Genomic DNA, 19,156 nt, shown 5'->3' on the forward strand with positions numbered 1-19,156 from the left:
CTCTCTTCCTTGCTGCTGATAATCTCTTTTTCAGCAAATATGAACATTTACTGAAAAGGATGAAAGCAAAGCACAGATGTCAAAATTTCTCCAGGAACATGCAGATGCCTCTGTTCAATGCCAGCTTGTGTCATCAATCTTCTCTTTCTTCTTCTACTAAAACTCTGTTTTCTAAATAATAATAAAACAAAGCTTTTTTGATATTCACATCTTGTTTGTGTATCTAATGTTGTCTAAAGATTATTCTGCATGACTGTCCTTGTATACACAAAAATTGACATCTAAAATGGTGGAAAAATACTGCAAACAGCCCATTTAAACACAGCCCATAGCACTTAAGGTAAATTCCTCAGAAGATAATCCGTTTTTAATATAGAGCATAAAGGAAAAAATCTCAATATCTAAAGGAAATGCCCTCTAGATCAGCTTCCTTAAGGATCAAAGATCAGATCCTCAGGCAGCATTAAATCTTGTTCTCTAACAAAGAGGCTTTACAGGACCTTTTAAGAAAGTATAGAAACCAATCTCACAAACTTATTGTACCTTTTCAGTATTAGCACAGTTGATCTCTGACAAACTTGTATCTATAATGATTGCAGTTTGCATAGAGCATAAATTTCAAAGTTACTTACTCTGGTATGTCAAGGCAGGTAGTTAGTAACATTATGTTGGGAGTATTTTAACTTCCTTGCTTATTATTGCATAAAAATTGCTACTGAAATGGCTTTTCAAAAATTATGTTTATTAATTTCTATCCTTTAAAGAAAGGCCAGTAGCAAAGAGAATGTAGAGATTATGTACAAAAAATCACAATAATTTACAGTCATTTAAATTCAGTTATTTCAAATCCAGGAAAAGAAAAATGCTGGCTAGTTCCCATGTGTGTAACAGTGTAACTGCAATTATTTATTTAGACAATCAATGAGAGGAAGTCATCCAGGAATAAAGACCATCTCTGGATGCTTAACTGCTATGGCTTTTCTAAAAGCTGACAAGAAATAAACTCAGTTCTTCCAACAATGCAAACATTTTCCACAGAAAAAAAACCCCATAAAACAAAACAAAACAAACCAACCAAACAAACAAAACCAGCAAGATGAGCATTTTTGGGAATAATCTTTAAACTTGAAGGAAGCCATGTGTAATGGCTTAATGGCTTCAGAAGGTGAGGAGCAATCCAGCAATGTCTATAAATAGTGAACAGCAGTAGGAGAGGGTCAAAATCTCACATAATCTCACGGGTCCACATCTGCTCTAGTCGTCAGGACTTCTTTTATCATCAGTGGAGAGAAAGACAAATCTAGGATACAGTCCTTCTGACTTAGGTCTCTCATTTAGTCCAAGGAGAGGAACTAAATGCTAAAAGAAACAACTTCTTCTCCCCTCATACAGTATGAAAAAAGGTGGTAGGGAAAATGAAATAAATACAGAGGCACCTCCTGTTCAGCTAAGGAAAATACTGCCAAACATATTAAAAATGTGTATTGTTTCAGTCTCATGGCCTTTGAAATCAACCTGAGTGCAGGGCCACACAAGTTCAAATGTGTGACATGCTCCTGGACATGTTTAACCAAGATCTGTAACATACTTGTTTCTCTCTCTTAAAAACCCTAACCCTACCTACCCACCAACCATGTATTTTATATATATGTGTGTGTGTATAAATATATATATATATGTGTATATATATAAATATATATACACCATATATATTTTATATATTTTAAAATATTGCAAATAAATAACATTTGAATAAATTTCACAATATTTAAAACATTTAAAAATCTGTATTGGGAACATTTTTAGAGGTTAAAATATTTGTAGCTTCATTATGGTACCTGATTATTTCCAATAAATTTTAAAGTTACTGGGCAACATTTATTAAAGTTGATCTTAAATGTCATCCTCCTGAGCCAGATGTGTCAAGGTACCAGATTCACTACTGTGCCACACAATCTCATTTAAGGCAGTTTCCATGTTTTTATCTAAAGGATATGTTTAAAGAAATGAGTCTTGAAATTAGACAAGGCAGTGCTGTTACAACTTGTTATTTAGAATTAGGGTAAGTTTACTCTGTACTTCCCACACAGATAATTTGGAATTGAAAGGAGCTGTACAACAAAACATGAACAGCTTCTTCTGCTACTGAGGATTTGAGATTTTGAGATCCTGATACATAATGGAAGCAAAGCATGACCACATTACACATATTTAATATGTTCCAAGAACAACAAGAAAAAGCTATTATCTGTGTGCCATTCTTTCGTTTGCACCAGCCTCCCACTGAAATAAATGGGTCACTGAAAGAAAGTCCTGTGGAGTCATTTTTAAAGGAAGCCTGCAATTTCAAGACAACTGAAGATCACAACAAAACCTAGTTCAAATTTTTACATTTACCTTTGTCAAAATTAAATTAATATAGCTGAGTTCATAAAGAAAATAAGTCATAGGCTCTCATACATGAACTCTCTAATGTTTCTGCTGAGAAAAGTTCCCTACTATTGTGATTTCAAAGTTACATCCTTCAGCAAAATTGCAATGTGAGCCTACAATCCTTTCTCGGTTCACATCTCCATGCTTTCCACTTGCACCAGCTGTCACCAGCAGAAATACAGCTCAAGCATGTCTACAGTGCCCAGTGTTGACAAACACAAGCTCATTTTGCCTGTACATTCCCTGGCTTTAAACCAGCTGCATTAGTTCAGTAGCTTGTGCACAGCTTATCGGCTCAAGCCCAGTACTGTGGGAGCACAGCCACACAGCTTCCCAGCCAGGCATGGCTGCAGGCCAAGGAGCTTGGAGCACAGGCAAAGAGTGTGGATCTGTCTAAAGCACTCTCACCATGGCAGATGGATGGAGTTACACACAAAGAAAACAGATTGCATTTGCTCCATTTATAGCATGCGCTTGTCATCCAGAAGACAAGACATACTGAGGTCATCATTAAAAAGAAGATGGTTGCCTACCACTGCCACACAATAAAATACAACAGCTCTTTCATATGTATTAAAATCTCAGACTACTGAAAGATGCCACCATGTTGCAAAAATGCCATAAATGTTTTTTACAGCTCACTGTTGCATATTTGTATTCCAGTAAATGCTAAGTTTATCATTCTCTTTGTGAAGTTGAGCATTCACAGGTTCCTTTTTAAACCCTGTGTCTTGACTGGTATTTTCCAGATACCACTCTAGATTACAGGAATCTAATAGTTTAAAACATCAATGTATTTTTATTGACAAGATGCACATTCCCACTCCCAGGCTCTTCAAAGAGTCTCTTTACTAAAATTCAGACAACATCAGGGCTCAGTGGTGTGCTCCAACAGATCACACTCTTGGCTGTCAAAGGACTGCTGTGGAGGTCACCTCTGTTGGAGACTGGAGTCAGTCTCTGATGCTGAACACTGCTGCTCAGCTCAGCGAAACATCCTATCCAGCCCCACCATCTTACTTGTTCCCTCACTAAGCCTGCAGGGAAAATTGCAGCTTTCCCCAGTGCCCATGTCTGAAGAGTCTAGCCCGCTCAGCTGCTGTAAAAAAGCAGAAGTGGGAGCAAGATTTTACTCCCACATCCTGCAATTGCACTGATGATATGCTGCTTTGCCCCTCAGCTGTGCTGGCTTTATATACCACTGGAAGGTGGTACACAGAAAGGATTCTAAAAACAGCATAGACATTTTTCAGTTGAATACATTGCTAGAACTTACTAACCTTGTTTTGATATTTTTGTTGCAATAACTTGCAATTATACACACAATTCTTCTAAATAGGTTTTATTAGCAGTACATCCAATTTGACTTGATGCCTTTCTTGAAGTGCATTCTCCCCTCTCCCTCACCTCCCCACTCCCACCTCCAAGTTCTGAATTACAATGTTGTAATTTGCACTTTCTGGTATTTTGACTATGCTGCCACTGTAATTTAGATGTCTGACATGTCAATGTCATTCCTGAACTGAGCAAGACTGTGAATAACACTGTAGCACAATATATTAACTATGCATAATACCTCCTTGACCCCACATTTCAAAACACTAAAAAAAAAAAAAAAAAATAAAGATTAGAAGTCAATGAGTGACTTACTTTTGCATTCAGAGGGCACACAGACAACGCACTCCTAAAAAGCTGTTCTTCTGACCTCCACTGGCTGCTGCGGAGCGCACAGCGCATAACATTTATCAACAAGATTCCAAGTACTGCCACAGCAAGAATTTTCTTAAGGAGAGAGAGGCAAGTTAAGAAACAAATCATGCAATTGAACTGCTTCATCATCAACAACTTTACTGATTATTTTGATGGTACCTTTTTCTTGGCTTGCTTACTCAAGAGACTAAATCCATATGTAAAGAGAATACAATATCCAATACTGGGGAGGTAGATGACTCTCTCTGCAACAACAAATCCTACTCGGAAGAAGAGATTACTTGCAGGAAGAAAAGGAATAATAAGAAATCCAAGTCCCAGTGTAAGGATTCTGCAAACAAGAAACATTCTCAGGTTAACTACAAATCTTAACTAAAGTACTTTTTCCACTTAACGTATAAACTTCATGTAAACATTGTAGAAGGATGTACATATAGGACAGGGAGGCACTTTAAAAATCATTGCTATAATTTCCAGAAAAGCAATATTCAGGCTTCCAGGCCAGAAAATAGCCCCATTACACATTAATTACCTAACTCCTATTTAAAATACACAGGCAGGAAAAGTAATGGTAAAAGCTACCTGTCTATTTTTGGACCTAGTAAGACAGTAATGGGGGCAAAAACATAAGTCACTGTTAAAGAAGAAACTTAGGTGCACATTTAACCGAGAGGATGGTTTTTCTCCTAACAAACACATCAATAGTAGAATCCATTGTGGTTAACCACTTGAAAGCTAGAAATCTACAATCTTTCTACAGACAGAAGAGACACACAATTTTTGAGAGCAGTTTGTCTTCCTTTTTTTTTGGCACCAATGTTAGTGTCCTCAGCAGGTAGCTCTTTAAGGACTGTACAGAGCTCAGACAAAAGAGCCTAGGTACCTCACTTTTACAGAGCTGACATAAGGGAATAAGACCCTCAGGTCCATGTCAGGTGTTTCTTACAAAGGCCACAGGCATAGTAATTTTCTATTCTAATTTATTACAAATGAATCTCTGTAAGGTAGATGCATCCTACCTTTTCTCATCCCCACAAGTCCTAGGCCTTCACTATACATTTTGTCTTCACTTTTTACTAAAAACCTATTTAGCAATAAAGGCTTAGTGAGTGCATTTTTACTAGAAAGTATGACATCACTCACAGCAACAGTTCCACCCCCTCTCTAAAATGATTTATCTATGCAAATAAGCATGGGACCAGCAGAAAGGCACTGTTAACATTTGAAGGGATGAGAAGGAAGAAAAGAATAAGATTTTGCACTCTGAACAAACACACAACTCTGAATTACCTGTGTTGGTGATAAAAAGAAGACTGTGAAAAATGTGTAAGCATTTGGGAAGCCTGGCTACCCAGGACATGGTGAAGGCTGAAGTATTCAAAAACTTTTTTGTCTCAGACTTCACCAGCAAGTGCTCTGACCGCACCGCTCAAGTCACATAAGGCAAAGGCAGAGACTGGGAGTATGAAGAACTGCCTGCTGTAGGAAAAGGTCAGGTTCAAGAACATCTAAGGTACACAACTCCATGGGATCTGGTAAAGTGCACTTGCAGCTCCCAAGGGAACTGATAGATGAAGTTGCTAAGATAGTGCTGAGCTCCTATCCATCATACTTGAGAAGTCATGAGAGTCTGCTGAAGTTCCCACTGACTAGAAAAGGGGAGACATAACCCTCATGTTTTAAAGAGGGAAAAAGGCAGACTCAGGAAACTAGGTCGGTAGGTCACCTCCGTGCCTGGCAGGATCATGGAGCAGATCCTCCTGGAAAATGTGCTAAGGCACCTGGAAAATAAGGAGATGATTGGTGAAAGCCAATCTGGCTTCACTAAGGGAAAAATCTGCCTGAGAAATTTTATAGCCTTCTACAATGGAGTTACAGTATTGCTGGATAAAGGAAGAGCAAGTGATATCATCTACCTGGACTTGTGCAAAGCATTTGACACTGTCCTGCATGACATCCTCATCTCTGAACTGGATTTGACAGCTGAACCTCTTGGTGGCTAAGGAAGTTGCTAGATGGTTGCATGCAAAGAGTTGCAGTCAATGGCTCAGTGTCCAGAGTCCAGTGGCAAGTGGTGTTCCTCAAGGGCTGGTATTGGGACTGGCACTGTTTAACATCTTTGTCGGTGACACGGACGGTGGGACTGAGCGCACCCTCAGCAGGTTTGCCCATGACACCCAGCTGTGCAGTGGAGGGAAAAGATGCCATCCAGGGGGACTTGGATAGGATAGGTGGGCTGATGCAAACCTCATGAAACCCAGGTGCAAGGTGTGGTACTTGGGTCAGGGCAATCCCAAGAACAAAGATGGGCTGGACAGAAAATGGCATGAGAGCAGCCCTGAGAAGGACTTGGGGGAGTTCAGTGATGAGAAGCTGAACATGACCCAGCAATGTGCACTGGCAGTGCAGAAAGCCAACCATATCCTGGCTTGCATCAAAGCAGCATGGCCAGCAGGGCCAGGGAGGAGGTCCTGCTCCTGCTACTATGATCTGGTGAAATCCCAGCTTGGAGTGCTGCATCCAGCTCTGGGGCCACCATGATAAAGAGGACATGGACCTGTTGGAGTGATCCAGAGGTGAACACGAGGAGAGGGCTGCAGCATGTCTCCTATGAAGACAGGCTGAGAGAGGTGGAGTTGTGTATCCTGGAGAAGAGAAGCCTCCAGGGGAGACCTTCTAGCAACCTTTCAGTCCCTAAAGAGGGCAACGAGAAAGGTGGAAATGGGCTTTTCAAAAGGACATGTAGTGATAATGCCCCTTTCCTGGAAGTGTTCAAGGACAGGATAAACAGGGCTTTGAGAAACATGATCTCATGAAAGGTGTCCCTGCCTGTGGCAGGGGGACTGGAACTACCTGACCTTTAAGGTCTCTTCCAACTCAAACCATTCTATGACTGAGCAGTTAAAAAATTTTAAGGAACTGAGAAATTTAGTCTACATAAAATCCATGGTAACAGAGCCTACAAAGTTAAACAGAAACCCTTAGTGATAAAGAACAGTTTACAATAAATTTTTTAGTTCCTTTGGGTAGAGTACAAGCTGTTTTCTGAGTACACACTATGGGTCAAGCATTTTACTTTTTAACTGTATGACCATGGCCAGTATTTCAACCTGCTTTCAAAGCACATCTCTTCTCTTCCATTATGAGGAGGAAATTAAAGGAAATGATGACTTGAAAGAAGTACGGACAACAACAAACAGTTTCCTACTGCGTTTTGAGCACATATTACTTTTTACCACCTACAGTGTTAAGGATCTCAAAACACCATTTCAGGAGAAAAAAAATAAAGCAGCCATCCATGCCTCCTCCTCCAACTCTGTTTCCTACTAGTTGGTGTGATGGACCTACAGTGATGGACCCAAATTGGGATAAAACTGTAATGACAGCTATAAATATTTATTTGAACTGCATTTGCTAGACACTGGTTCCACTGAATTGTTAAAATTATCAGTAGTGGATTTAACAAAATAATACTGTACTCAAGTTGGCCAGGCATTTAAAATTCATCACTGTCTCTTACCTTCTCTTATGGCTGTCTTCTGAGCACAGAGCTTGGCATATCAGACCAATTAGGCAGAACCAAAGTGCTGCTAGTGCAATTATCCTCCAGTCGCTGACGGATTTAATGAGGGGTATGCAGCCCATTGACCAATCAAAACACAGCCACCAGGGACACAACAGCAACCATGCATTCAGTGAATAGTAGTAATTATAGTTTATAGCCTGTCAGTCAAAGAGAAAACAAACATTTATTTGATAGTAAACTTGGGGGGGGGGGAGGGGTGGAGAAGGGGGCAACTTTAGTCCATCTCTCTTCCCTCATTCCCCTTGTAACACAATGAAGAGGCCATGTATACTGTTAGAATTCAACTATTTACATATCCATTACAATTACAGCTGTAATTACAGCTGTGAAGCTAATTTTTAATTTTCTTTTAAACATAGCTAGGTGGCTCTCTAGTTCAGAGCAGGGAAATGCAATTCTGTGCTGTCCAACCAATATTCATACATAAAAAGAACAATCTCGTACGACAGGAGAAAACATCAAAAGACCTCATCCACTGTCTTCATCTTTGGTTCCCCATCTCCAGAAAGATCCTTAATGCCACCAGAGGTGTATAGCAAGACATACTCCAAATACACCAGACTAGAACTTCATGCTATTTTCTTTAGTTGTGAAAGATGAAAAGTCATACTAAGTATGTGGAAAAGGGATGGAAATCAGCAAAAGCTAATTTCTTGTGTGCGTAGGAAAAATATGGAGTAAATGGAAAAGTACTTCAATGTGTACAGTGCAGGCTAAATTGAATGCACAGAATATACATTGGTATACTATTTAACAAAAACATTGCAGAGAATCATCACAGCAGCACAAGTGAAGGTGACTCGTCACACATATCTCGAAACATAAAAACTGCCCACTTTATTGTTTCATAGAAGCACAGACTACTTAATTTTCTGACAAAAGACGAACGTTCTGAGCTGGCCAAAAAAAAAGCAACTTTGTAACTTACTCTTACAAACAGACTGTCAGCAAATGAAGCTGGGTTATCTACTTCAGTGAAAGCTGGTGGCCCCGTGCCCATAATCCTCCAGCGGATATAAAGTATTCCGGCCCCTCCACACATCAAAAGAGTTATCCTGAAAAGCAGCCCCTTCCTTAAGAGCCCAGCATTCTACAGGAAAGAAAGAAGGGAAAAAACCCACCTCATATAGAAACAGTACTTGTTCTCTTACCCAACACATTTGCCTCCTTTTCACCTCTATCTCAGAAAGAAAAAGCTATTCCTGTGTATTTCTGCTATTAGAGTTGATATTTTAATGGGAAAGTATTTTTTGCAAATATTTTAAATTCCTTCTCAATCAGTAAACAAAACTTGTTACTTCAAGACTCTTCTACAAATCCTCTGTAATTCTATAGCTGATATAGTTTTACATGGCAATTTCTGACCAGGAATTTGAGCAGAATACAGCCTTTAGTATACAGCATATTAAATTAATTTATCTTTTCTTTCTAAAATGGAGGATGAGTACTTTGGGGACTTTGTTTTAAATAGCTATTTTCAGCTGTCTGCTTGTCATGGAAAAAATTTGTCCACTTAGGTATCTTCAGAGGTAAAATTACAGGTATGTACCAAGAAAACTGCACAGTTAGGAACTGGGAGGAATCAGAAAATGAATTAAAATTTTCACACTCAAAAACTTGATTAAAAAGCTAATGACAGAGAGGCACCCAAATCACTTACTTCAGGGTAAATGACCCAAGATCAGAAAAAGTATAAAATTGTGTTTGATCTGTATTAACTCAGTTGGTTTACATCAAGCATTTTATAATATACCCTCCAGGCTGTAAAGAAGGTGAGTCACATAAAACATAAAGAAATGATGGTGTAGACAGTAAATCTGACAGACTTTTATATCTTTTTCTCCAGAACATATAACACTTTTCTCCAAGGACACATCATTTTCATTAAAAAAAACCAAAGCAAAACAAAATGAAAAACCAAACCAAACCAAACCCAAACCAAAAAACAAACCAGTGTACACTGTTGAGATTCTTCAAGCTTCACCAGTGGAGACTGGAAACAGAATCATCAGTAACTATAACAATACACCAGTCAAAGCTTTAAGATGGCACAATAATTATGATTACCTCTTAGTGGAATATGCTCTTTAGCAAGGACCACCATAGCTGTTTAGGATATCAATATCAGCCATGTCTGAAGTTAAAAAAAAAAAGCTAGGCTTCCTTAACAAAGATAGACATCAGTGCACTGGCTGAAGATACTTATTTTCTAAAAGGATGGAAAAGTTAAATTAAAAAACAATTTGCAGATGTTTTTTTTTTGTATTTGTAATTGACAATGGAGTCATGATAAAATATTTAGTTGAATACCTAAGGATAAAGCAGTTTGCAATTTTGATTTTACATAAGCTAGCCTTTGTGCTCAAATGATTGCTTCCAACCTTGACATCTCAGTAACCAAAATTACTACAGGGAGGATTTAGGAATAGTTTTCCTATAAAATAGCTTTTGGAGAAAATTGTGCTATGAAAAAAACCCACATACAGTGAATATTTATAACTGCTTTATGACAGATTAACAACAAAATCTCTTAGCCCAGGGCTTCATTTCATTTAACAGTACATGCAGTCTCTTAAAGGCCAGATTTCACAATTGCCACAAAATCTCTCAGTAGGCTGAATGTGAAAGTAGAAGAAGTGTTATTGTATCCTCTCTGATTCAGAACTAACTGAAATCTGGCATGAAACTGAAACCTGCCTCAATCAAGAAGGAAAAAAAATATTCTTACTTGAAGATTTTTAGGATCTGCCTTTCAACAAGGCAAAACAATCTTAGATACACTTCCTTGAAAAGGGCAGAACAGATTTTTGCAGGTAACGGGAGCTAAAATTAATTACTTCTACCAAAAGAATAAAGAGGGAAAAGGAACATCTGATGTTTTCTTCACTGAAACAGAACCATTTAAAAGTTCTTCTTTTAAACAGCACCACACTCTGAGCTCTACATGCTTAAAGAGTAACCCTCCAAAAAGGTTTGACTCTGACATTTCCTAGAATCATAGAATGGTGTGGGCTGGAAGGGATGCCATGGATATCTTTTGCTACATCAGTTTGCTCAAAGCCCTGTCAAGTCTGACCCAGAACACTTCCAGGGATAGGGTATCCACAACTTCTCTGGGTAAGCTGTTCCTGTGCCTCACCAGCCTCGCTGTGAAGAATTTATACTGGTCAAACACTGGAACAGGCTTCCTAGAGAAGTGGTCTCCCTGGAGCCTTCTCTTCTCCATTCTAGAAGGCCACTAGATTCATATGTTTTGACACAACCTCCAGGAGGATCTGCTCCGTGATCTTACCAGGCACTGATGTGAGGCTGACTGGCCACTTATTCCTGAGGTTCTACTTATTTCCTTTTGTTTCCAGCACTTCATTCTGAACTAGCTCTGCTTTACATCCCTACAGCTCCAGATGCTTCCCTTGTCATATTCTAGTTGACATTAGTCTCCATATACAGCAAAACTCCCCAGCTTTCCTATTTGCTGCCTGAAACACTCCTGTTGTCCTCACTTAGCCCTTCTTGGTCAAATCTATTATTTCATTTCTAGAGAACCTACTTCCCCTGATTTCCCCTGCAGCCCCTCATTTCACTCCTTGCAAAGGAATTTAAAAGCCCCACAGGACTCGTGCCACTCAGAAACATTAGTGAGATTCCTCTGCAGTGAAACCACTGACTGAAGCAAAGTACAAGGAGTATTCTTTTGCCTTGTTAAATGTTGGATGAGACTCTTAGCTGTTCAACAGCAGTGATGCTCTAGTATGCTGTAGGTCTATTTGGCTGCTATCCATCATTGATCTGAGGCCTATTGTTTCTGTTGCTTGCATGCCAGTGCCAATACTAGGTGCCAGACTCCACTTGAGACAATACCAGATAAATTGACATCAATGAAAGTCAGAAAAATCAATCCCTAGCAACTATCAGTGCTTACCTAGCTTGTTCTTTTAAACTACAAAGCTACTGGGACCCGTTAACAGAACGTGTTTTTAATGTACTTGTCTAACTATGTCATTGAGAATCTGAGTAAATCTCTCCCTCTCTTTATTGTGACCAAACCACTCCGAGTACCATTTCAGGTGTATAGTTACTGATCCTGGAGAACTTGTTGCATCAAGCAGTCAACTGTTCCATACAACATTTTTAACATATCGTTGAGAAAATTGTGGAAGGGGTTTCACTATTCAAGCAATTCTAGCAATATCCCATTACTACTCACGTTGCTGCAAAGATGCCTTACTAGGCTGACTAACAATACCTTTTTTGGTTGGTTGATTGGTTGGTTGGTTTGGGGTTTTTTTCCTAATTCTCAACAAAACTGCCAGAAGCTGAATCTTTGTCTTTTAGGACATAACTGTCTGAATGGCCAGAATGAACGAAGTCTGTAAGAATGAACAAAACATCCAAGGACTCACCTCCAGTGACTTGTCCTTATACAGTAACTTTCGAATGAGCTCCAAAAGATTTATCTTGTTAATCACCAGTGCATCAAACACTGCATTCAAACCCTAAGGAGCCAAGAGAAAAAACCAGCATAAGATGAAGCAGCTAACCACAAATATTTTCTTTTAAATACATCTTGAATTGACTTACTGTACATCTTAATTCTGATTCCAAACAATTAGAGAGATACATTGGTAGTAATGATGGCAGAATGGTAAATGCAGCTCAGGTTGGTAGAATAACATTTTACTGTAATGGGAGTTCTCCTGCTACATGGAATAACCCTTCAGGGGATACTATGCACCAGCAAGCTAGATAACATATGCATGGTCACAACAGAATTCTGCTCTCCATCTTCTTCCCCAAATGTTCTGCAGTGTAAATGCTGCAGTCAAAAGTTAAGGCATCTATCAGTAAGGTGGAGTTTCTTTCTTCTACTTATTATTGTTGTATGGCATCTCTGGACTTCCAGGTTTCAGAAATACTTTTTTTAAAGAGTACAGACAAAAGGCTAAGAAAGATTTAACAGAGGTATCAGGCTTGCTTTCCTTGCAATTACAGCAATAAACAGTGCAAGTTGCTGGAGAAAAAAAAAAAAAAAAAAAAAAAAAAAAAAAAAAAAAAAAAAAGAGTTCTACATGACATCAGCCACTGCACATAAAACTAGAACATATTCAGTGCTTTGCAGGGCTACACTTGCACATAACTACCTCCAAGCAGGAAAATAAAGTGTATAAATGTGTCCATTCAACTGAGGTTACCGGCAAAATCAAACCTTAGCATCTTAGCATTTCTGCTTCAAAGTTTCAGCATATCACCATGGTAACTCTTGAGTATTTATCCTATATTCCAATAATTTCAGAAATTAACTCACTGTTCTAAAGACTAAATAGAAAAAAAAACCCCAGTAAAACTCGTTCCAGGTGAAGCAAAGGGCTGGTACACTGGGAGGCCACAAGCCCTTCACTAACAGTCAAAGGGAAGGGACAGAAAAGAGTGAGGCTTCGTTCCATGTAGAAAGGCCACTTGGCAATTCAAAGGCTTTTGGCCCACTCAGGTGGAAATAGGAAGGCAAGAATTCTACTGAAAATCACATTCAGCCTCCAAGTAATCTTTTTAATAGGTGATTTAGCCCTTTATCCCTCTGACCTGTGCCCCTTAGCACAACAATAAATATAATCATCCTAGCAGTGCAACAGCAAACAAATAAAATCCCAAATCCAACAGTAGTTCTGCATCTGATAGCTCAGATAGTTCCTTCATACTGCTAGAATAAATGACACATTTTAAGACAATCCCTTATGTTTTCCTTACAGACACCTTTGAAAAACATCACAACATCTACAAACATCTATCCAAAAAAATGTCCCAAATCAAGAAGTTTTCTGTAATTTCTTTTCCCTTTTCTTCTAGCAAGGACAAGAGGGTCGTTGCTGCAAAGAATTTTCTGACGCTGTGGCTTATCTATGTCAGCTAAAGCTATAAACTGGATTTATTAATAAAGACATATGGCTATAGAAAAGGTAAAAATCACAGATACAGCACTTCAGGTGGCCAGTTTGGTCACCCAAACCAGCATTGTCTTCACTGAAGTTATAACAAGCCAGACCACAATAAACATGAACAATAACTACATCTGTTTCCACAGACAGATCATTAAATAAGGGACAAAAGGAAGAGATGCAGTACTAGAAGTGCTAATTAGGCCATAATATAATTATAATTAGGGCCATAAACAATGGCCCTAATTGTAATTGCACTGTTCACAAAAGCAAGGGAATAGAGCTTTTAAAAATGCTCTCCCCCAATTATATCTTTGTTCATGAGCCTTGAACGTCTCTTCATGAGAAGTTTGTAGTCCTGCTATCTCAAGAATTTAATTCAAAAACAAGGGCAACAAAAGTGAAACTAACGCTGTAAGACCTTTAAACTTGGCAAAAACATATGCAACCTGCTTACAAAAGTTAAAGTGAAAAACTCTAACAGATTGGCAAAGATACAGTTAAAACAGATCTATGACAATACTGCCTTTTATCAATATTAATTAGTTTTCTGAACAGAATATAAAGGTCTGCATGTCATTAGCTGTGGTGAAGATTAATTTCTGTAGACTTTGCGACTATACCTGACAGATGTTGAGGTGAAAATTCAGTTAATAAGAGAACTCTTACCAGTATTGTAATTCCTTGTTCTTTGCACAGCATGGCTATTGCACCTAGGACAACACTCACCAGCACCCAGAATACAGAAAAAGTATGTCCTTCCTTATCTGTTAAAATAAAGAATGCCATAGCTTTAGGTATTTTATACATTTAAAGGTAAATTAAAATAAGAATTTAAAAAATAAACAGCATTTAGTATCACAGTCTTTTCTACCAGTCAAGATCTGGACACACAGACTTAAAAACATAAGGCACCTCCTGCAATATGCTGGCCTTTGTCGCTTTATTGCAGTCATTTTCTGTTCTTGGAGACATTAGAAATGTTCCTATTTGCTGGATGTTTTAGCCAGATTAATTAGAATGGCAGAAGCTTCACATTATTTCTGCAATTTGTCATCTGCAAAGGTTAATTCCCAATATTTAGATACATTTATCATCCTTAGCTAGAGCTCTGTCATTACTGGACACTCTCTTCCAAGCTACCATAAGAACAAGAAATTCTTTATAATAGTTCCTCATGAAGTGTCACACACACAAACTGTTTTAACTGCAGTCTAGTCTACAAAGGCACAATGAGCTGCTTCTCCAGAGCTGCTGCATTTAGCAAGTGCCTCATGTCATTTTATTATCACTGCAACAGAATGCCATGGAGCTCAAAAATGTCAGCAGCTGAGCAGAAGCAGTTAGTCCTTGCACTCAGGAAGCAGTTTTACAGCAGCGTGAGGAACTCTGGGGTTAAGAGATCAAGAGCCACTACAGCTTCTACTCAAAGAAAAGGTCTTTAAAGACTGTACCATGTAGCTAGTTTTGGGTACTACAAGCAGGCATATCTGAGATGAATATAACAATCAACCCTACTTCAGCCAAGGTACTATCACACACAGAATACACAGGTACTTCACATAAAAAACATATCTGTCACAACCTCCACTCCATAGGTACAAGCAACAGAGGAAAGCACTCTGCTCATTCAGAGGCAGATTCTTGATTCAAGTAACAGGGGCTCTACAGGCATCACAAGAATCAATCTTTGACTTGGCATGTGGAAAAACAAAGTTGAACTCTGCATTCATTGACTGAATCCCTTTCTTTCTTTCCTTGATCTCTAGAGCAGTTCTTCTCTACTGCTAGGGCAGGTTCGACCCTCAGTGCTTCAAGAGATCTGCAATAAGGGTCTGTGGAAAGGGTAAATGGCAAGATTAGGATATTTCACCAGAAGGAGAAACCTACACCTAAGCTAGTACACAGGGCTTCCTAATTTATAACTGTACATGAGAAGAGGACACCTTGAGGGATTAAGTTACCTAATTAAATGCAGCAGAACACCCTTCAGAGCTGTAACTCTGCACTGGTGATACAAGGAAACCAGTAAACCTCACCCTCAAATGCTGTTGGGGTCAGATACAAATCATAACCATAGGTGTGAAAAGGATCTGCCGACATTGGCCTCCTCTTTCATTTTGAACCAGGATACTTCTTTCCTAACAGAGAGCTCCAAACTTTTAATACAAATATGTCAAAGAAAACATTTTGAGGTTCCTTCTAACCTAAAAAAAACTCTTTTCTTACCTAAGACTTCTAAAGCTTCAACAGAGTGAATACTAAGATGCCTGAGATTCATCGTTGTAATATGTAGAGGGCATTTGATCCTTTTCCCTCCACTCCAAATTATGTCTCCAGAGGTGAGGTAAAACTTAACATTAGAGGTGCAAATGTTATAAAGATAAAAGGAAGTCTTCTTTTAGGAAAAAGTCATACACATCTGAATAATGCAAAAAAAAAAAAAAAAAGCAAGAAAAAACAAAATTCATAATGACTAAAGAGACAGTGGAAGTAGAAAAATTAAAATGCAATGGGAAACTCCAGCCCACATAAATTATACAGAAGAACAGCTGAGGGTTGTAACTCATGGAGGAAAGAGCTTCAACATTCCTTCTATGAGTATTGCTAAGACAGAAAGAATTCTGTCTAATACATCCCTTCAAGAGCTTTTCAGACTTTGCAGTACAAGATTGTTCAGCCAGTTCTTGAAAACCAGTTTTGGTGGGTTTTTTGTTAGTTTGTTTGTTTTGGCATTTTTGATGTTGTTTTGGTTTTTTTTTTTTTTTAATGTATAAATCAACTAGCACAGAGAATGCAAAGCGAGAAGACAAAGTAATTGACTGTGTTCACAAAATGACCGTCAATCATCCTTAGTAAGTGTAAAAAGGAAAATAGTGAAGACAGCTAATGGACTTTTACTGTGTTTATGGAAGTAGACTTTCTTCCATTGAGAGGTTTCTTCTCAGAATCAAACTCTAGTGGGAAGGAGTCAGGACAACTAAGCACTTCTCAGAGAAGCAGTATTCAGTACACAAACACAAATTATCTTAACACAAAAGATAGTAGGAAATATATATAGTAAGAGACCAGCTGGCAATTCAGAAATGCTTTGATGATTCAAAATATAAGAGTAACAGTTAAAAGGGAACTAGGTCGAATCATCAAGGACAAATGTAAAAGCAGCACATTCATACAGAAAATCTAACACAGAAAGGTCACATTGCAAAATGAGAAAAGGTAATGTATGGAAAGAACAAATCCCCACAATTCCACAGACATATTAGTAAGAAGAGTAGTGAGGAAGGAGTTATTCCAAAATTCATTGAGAAATAAAATGGACAATGCCAAGAAAACAGAAGTGTTCTGTGCCTTTTTCCTTCATTTTTTTTTCCCAAAAAGGGCAGTTGCAATCAGATGGCAAGTACAGCATCAGCAGAAAGGGAGGAAGAACAAAAGCAAAAATAGTGAACTACAGGACAGAATTCATAGAGAAGATAATCTGTTTTAAATTGTGATTGGTTACAGTCACTCAACAGGTCCTGTATAATCCAGAGTAACCTCAACTGTTACCTCAGAAATCATGAAAAATACATGAGAATCCAGGAATCTCAAATAAAATAAAACAATACCTACATATCTACTTTTGAACAAAAATACAAAAGGATAGACTACAGAGACAAAGCTAAGCTGACTGGTCAAAATTACAAAAATATCACTACACCTAGACAAAATATTTTCTAGGTGACATTCTAAAACATAAAAGAATATGATTATTTATTTGCCAAATATTTTAGTCATTTCTATAGAATTATAACTTTTGACTTGGACAGGAAAAAAAAAGTCTTCCTGATAAAAGGAAATCTGTAAACATCCTATACCTTGACTTTGCAAAGGCATGAGAATAACACTGGAAGCAGTGTGAAATATGCCACAAAAAAAAAAAAGGGCTGCATGAAGTTGTTATAGAATGGGTGTAAATAACAGCTGGAAAACTACAGTAAGATACCAGCTTGCTGTGAAAAAAAGTAAAGATAACATTCTGTACTGGATTCTTCCTTTGTCCTTACTGCATTTGGATGCTGCAATAAGAAATATGCTTAATTAGATCAGAAGTGCTGCCAGGCTGCAATGGCCAGGAAGCATACAAAGGAGAAGTCAGAATTCCATTGACAAACTAGAAAAAAACCAAAATCATATAATAGCTTGGTTTCGAAGGGACCTTATGGATCATCTGATTCCAAACCCCTGCCATGGGCAGGGACACCTTCCACCAGACCAGGTTGCTCAGAGGGCCATCCGATCTGGCCTGGAGAAATGGTCTAGCCCAATAAAAGGAAACTGAAGTCATTCAATAGGCACACACTCAAAATTGTGCATAAACAAGTTTGTCTTTGTGGGAACATCCCAAGTCTCAGATGCAAGAAATATCTCAGCTTGTCCAGCAAAGTCAAGCTAAGCATGGACTTGCAAAGATGATAAAAACACACAGCAAAAGAGAAATAATGAAGGTCCCAAATATGGAGCATCAAAGACCTGGACTTCAATAAGCCTTTGACACAGCCTCCCATTAGATCCTCACAGAGAAGCTGCTGCTGGACAGGCTGGATGTGCAGACAGTGAGGTGGACTGAAAGCTATCTGAATGGCTTGTCCAGAGGGTGGTGGTCAGTGGCACAGAGTCTAATCAAAGGCCAGTGTACTGAGGGGTCAATACTGGGTCCAGTCCTATTCAACACCTTCATTAATGACTGGCATGATGGGGCAGAGGGCACCTTCAGCACATTTGCTGAGGACACCAAGCTGGAGGGAGTGGCTGATAGACCAGAGGGTTGTGCTGCCATACAGAAAGGCCAGAGCAATGGGCTGGCAGGAACCTCATATGGTTTAATGAGGGGAACTGCAAATTCCTGCAGTAAAGTCTCCTGGACAATTGGCTCTAGGTGACCCTGTGTGGGCAAGTCAGGCCAGGTGACCTCAAGACCCCTCCAACTTCAAACACTCTGTGGTTCTGTAAACAAGATCTCCTGAAAAGCACAATCTCTGTTCCTTTGTTTTCTTTTGCAGGCTCAAAAAATCAACAGTTATTGACAGAATTGTAACATTATCAAAATTCATCAGTGATTAAATTTCAAGGAGAAAGAATTTTAATTAAGAAACATTTTATTTCATGCTTGTTCCTGGGTCAACATGCACAACACCCCTTCATCCCCACCACCCCCTGTCTGAACTGCAGGAATCTCAGTAAACTCGGCTGCAAAATAGATACAAAAGACCACCATTCAGCAATGCCTTCAATTTTATCTTTTTTTAAACAGTGAGTTAAAATGTAAAGCACTGCATAAGTGCTTATAATGAGATATACACATGGCAACAGAAGTAATCAGTCTAACAAAGCATATTCCCCTAATATGGCGCTGCTTCCCACCAGAAAAATCTTGTGTCAGAAAACGAAACTGATCTCTCATTGGCACCTGTGCCTGGTTGAAACTGGTACACCATATTGTGAGTGGGCA

The 19,156-nt window shown here is 38.7% G+C and overlaps 1 protein-coding gene across 7 annotated transcripts in view; it reads right to left on the reverse strand.

The window, feature by feature from the left end:
• The window catches only part of TMTC4 (transmembrane O-mannosyltransferase targeting cadherins 4), a 54,269-nt gene that overhangs the window by 15,465 nt on the left and 19,648 nt on the right, over positions 1–19,156 (reverse strand). For 6 of the 7 annotated variants that reach the window (XR_009485424.1, XR_009485423.1, XM_059839297.1 and 3 more), the window contains 6 exons: positions 14,332–14,429; positions 12,133–12,225; positions 8,658–8,819; positions 7,664–7,866; positions 4,303–4,474; positions 4,084–4,215 (listed from right to left, as the gene is read on the reverse strand). Coding sequence is in view for 5 of the 7 variants with exons in the window: in XM_059839297.1 (XP_059695280.1) it covers positions 4,084–4,215; positions 4,303–4,474; positions 7,664–7,866; positions 8,658–8,819; positions 12,133–12,225; positions 14,332–14,429 (860 nt within the window). In the remaining 2 variants the exon portion in view is untranslated. The remainder of the gene's footprint in view (positions 1–4,083; positions 4,216–4,302; positions 4,475–7,663; positions 7,867–8,657; positions 8,820–12,132; positions 12,226–14,331; positions 14,430–19,156) is intronic. The other variant, XM_059839299.1, reaches the window with a different exon arrangement.

Source organism: Haemorhous mexicanus, chromosome 2 (genome assembly GCF_027477595.1).
Source record: "Haemorhous mexicanus isolate bHaeMex1 chromosome 2, bHaeMex1.pri, whole genome shotgun sequence".
NCBI classification, from domain to species: domain Eukaryota; kingdom Metazoa; phylum Chordata; class Aves; order Passeriformes; family Fringillidae; genus Haemorhous; species Haemorhous mexicanus.